General features: G+C 42.8%; 1 protein-coding gene across 1 annotated transcript; it reads left to right on the top strand.

Moving 5' to 3' along the window:
- Nucleotides 1-1510: 1510 nt before the first annotated feature.
- tnfb (tumor necrosis factor b (TNF superfamily, member 2)) lies at nucleotides 1511-3379 on the top strand. Its single transcript, XM_005923630.2, has 4 exons — nucleotides 1511-1911; nucleotides 2014-2068; nucleotides 2168-2227; nucleotides 2493-3379. Exons 1-4 carry the CDS (start codon nucleotides 1723-1725, stop codon nucleotides 2930-2932), a joined length of 744 nt encoding a protein of 247 aa, XP_005923692.1. The 5' UTR covers nucleotides 1511-1722; the 3' UTR covers nucleotides 2933-3379.
- Nucleotides 3380-3640: the final 261 nt, after the last annotated feature.

Here is a 3640-nt window from a genome sequence, read left to right as displayed (position 1 = left end):
AACTGAGGTAATTTCAGAAACAAATGCTGTGTTAACACCATATGTCAAGGAAAAAAAGAGAAAGTCTTCCAAAACCCCAGAAGATACTTCATGTATGACATATAGAAATGGATTACTTAAACGTCTGTTTCACTTTATAATCCAGGTGTTTTGTTTGTAGTGTATCTACTTTCAAATTTCTACACACTTAAATGACTTGTGAAAATTCCTTTTGAACTTTCATCACATGTGACGTTTTGTATGTGCCTCTCATCATGGTTATACTTCAGTTGCTGAACTTTTGCTCGTGCTGTAAAGATAAAGAAGTAAAATAACACTTCAGCGCGCCACCTATATTTAGCATTTATGGATTTATAGCAGACTGTAAAAGAGTTCCAGCCAGGTGTAAATATTGTAGGATGATGTAATAGAAAATGAACTGATAATGTGCTAAAAATATATCACATTTCTTCATAGGAAACATTGCTGTGGTGGACAATGAGTTCTCTGCATGGCAACATTTTTGCTGCAAGGTGCTCAAAATGCCAATTAAACCTTTTTAATTGGCATTTTTAAGTAGCAATTATGTACTTTCTGTATCCAACAACCAGAACAGATGTAGTCAGCTAGCATCAGCTGGGCGAGAATGGTTCAGTGTTTACGTCCTGTCACACAAGAACAAGCCTCTTATCGTGTGTAGACAGACCGTGTCCTCTACACACTCGTGGCTTTTGTGCATGTTTTTTGGTACAGCAAGAATAACATGCAACTTCTGTGGCACAAAAATGACTCCAAAAGAGGATGTCCGCAAAACTGTAGTTTCTCTAATGGCCACTAGAGACTCCCAGGTAGTTTAGTAAGCAAGCGGTTTAGTTTAAACTCGGATGTTAGCACACTGCCCTCTGGGCAAATAATGGCCACTTATGGCTTGAAAAAAACCTACATGGCAAAAACGAGACCTTGTGGTAGTTGTGGCCATCTTTTATATACAGTCTATGGGTAAAATGAATACAACAACATGAATGTACTTTTTTTGAGTGAAAGGCTCCCTGTTTCTCAAAAGAGCTTTGAGCAAAATAACACTTCTGTGAAATACACGGTAAAGGCAAGCTAGACGTGAGCAACAAAAACACTCTAGTTACTAGAACTGCACTACATGCTAGAGAAAAATGTGTAGATTTGATTTGGAGATAAGCTATTATGTCAGTGTACTGTGAAGACTTTACTAATAATTTATACGAGTCACGGTGGGGTGGGGGTTGTTTATTTATAATGTCCCTTTTCTGACCTCAAAATGTTGGTGAGCTGTACGAGTTAACCTCAGACACAGTGTGGTGCAACTGTGTGTCTGTCTCTCATCGTGTGTGTGCCTGAATATCTGTGTATATAATTTTTTTAGAAAACCAAAAGTCGCCATCAACCACTTTCCCATCCTGAAACCATAACTCCTGCGGTGACACTCCGCTAAATGTTCTGTAACTTTTCCTTCCCTCTCACTCTCCTTTCTCCATGACCCCGGTTGCGCTGCTGCCACCGCTGTTGCTGCTGCGCTGTCTCCACTTACACGGTGACATCACTGGAGTTTCCCCTGCAGCTGCATAAATACTACAGACTCTCCAGCAGAAGTTCACTCTTAACACAAACAGCACACTCAAAGAGAGAAGTGTCAGCACAGAAGACACAGACAACTGTTCGGTTTCTGGATTTCTTTAAAGATCAGACGGCAGAGGCTTTGTGCACAGCATGGTTGCATACACAACCACACCAGTTGATGTCGAGGCCGGTCCTGAGGCGAAGACTGTAGTTTTAGTTGAGAAGAAATCACCTGCAGAGTGGATATGGAAGGTGTGCGCCGTCCTCGTCGTCGTGGCTCTTTGTTTAGCAGGTGTCCTGCTGTTTGCCTGGTACTGGAATACGAGGCCAGAAAGGATGGTAAGGAGCATCTCATCTTTTCGAGTATGATGAAAAGTCTTTCAAAACCTTCTGTGTGTGTGTCTATATATGTATCTAAGGATTCTTTTTTCCTCCATGCAGACACAAGTAGGACAGCCAGAAGCACTAAAGGCGAAGAACACTGGCGAAAAACCAGGTGATTATATACATGGGTGCTTATGAGAGGTTTTGAGAGCTACATTTGAGTCTTTGTGGATTATTTGAGACAAGCTCACATTTTTCTTCCTTCCTTCAGAGCCCCACTCCACGATAAAATGGATCAGCAGCAAAGCCAAGGCAGCCATCCACCTAGAAGGTGAGTCACCGCTTACCTTGATTTGGTCCTCAGCAAACAATAGGCTCATAATCTCAGCCTTCAAAGGAGCTTTTCTGAGTTTTTCTTCTCCCTCTGTGGTATTGGTAGCTCTCTTCTTTTTGGAAACCAAGAGCACAATAAGGAAGTCCCATAAGTCATTCATTAGCTTCAGTCAATACTTCATTCTGCTCTCCAAATAACAAACCTGTCAGTAATTCACACTCCGGTATTTCAAGGCTGTAACGTTTCTGATCTTTACTTGCAGGCAGCGACTCAAAAGGTCATCTGGAGTGGAGGAATGGTCAAGGCCAGGCGTTCGCTCAGGGCGGCTTCAAGTTGGAGGCCAACAAAATCATCATCCCACACACCGGCCTGTACTTTGTCTACAGCCAGGCATCCTTCAGGGTGATCTGTGGGAATAGCGACGACAATGAAGATGAGGAAAAAAGCCTCACAATTCTCAGCCACAGGATCTGGCGCTACTCAGAGTCTGTGGGAAGCCCCTCCACTCTGATGAGCGCCCTGAGGTCGGCATGCCAAGACACCATTCAGGATAGCTTCTCAGACCACGGCTGGTACAACGCCATTTACCTGGGCGCTGTGTTTCAGCTGAACGAAGGAGACACGCTGTGGACAGAAACCAACCAGCTATCAGAGCTGGAGACTGACGAAGGAAGGACCTTCTTTGGCGTGTTTGCACTTTGAAACGACTCTCCGCTTTGAGCAGAAAAGCTGCATGGAGCTTAAAAACTATGTGAACATATAGTTTTTTATTTCATCCACATGGTGATGTTTAAATATTGAAATCTCAATGGAGATGAAATTCCCAGCTGAAAACGTTAGGCTGGTTTTTTAAAACTATATAAACTGTAACAGTTTGCGACATTGTTTCTACTTTAGGCACTTTTGACATATTATTTATACTGACCTGAGATTGTATGAGGCTAGATTTCCTCTGCTGTATCAGATGATGACAAGGCTCTTTGGCTCAAGAGTTCAGATACAGAGGTGCTGTCATAGCTTGTATGTATTTATTTGTATTTATTTGTATTTAAATCACTGGGACCGGGGCTTTAAAGGTATTTATATAAGTTTATATAACTTTAAAAATTTATATAAGTTGTGAAAAGAATAAAAATGCAGAAAACTACAGAGAATGGTCTCCTGTAATAGTTAGAAGTCTGTCCAGCCGGCGCTGCAGCCCACACACACACACGCACGCACGCACACACACACACACACACACACACACGCACGCACACACACACGCACTCTCTAACCCCCCTGACCCCCTCAGTCAGCTGGTTTACTTGTGGGGACCAACGTGTCCGTCCCCACAAGTCTGAAGGCATGTCTGAGACAAAGTCTCACCCAAGTTACAGTTGGGTGAGGGTGAGAGGGAGCATTATGTCA

The sequence above is a fragment of the Haplochromis burtoni genome, unplaced genomic scaffold (genome assembly GCF_018398535.1).
Source record: "Haplochromis burtoni strain Fernald_Lab_line unplaced genomic scaffold, NCSU_Asbu1 Contig_64, whole genome shotgun sequence".
Lineage (NCBI taxonomy): Eukaryota > Metazoa > Chordata > Actinopteri > Cichliformes > Cichlidae > Haplochromis > Haplochromis burtoni.
This window is presented reverse-complemented; position numbering and strand designations above follow the sequence as displayed.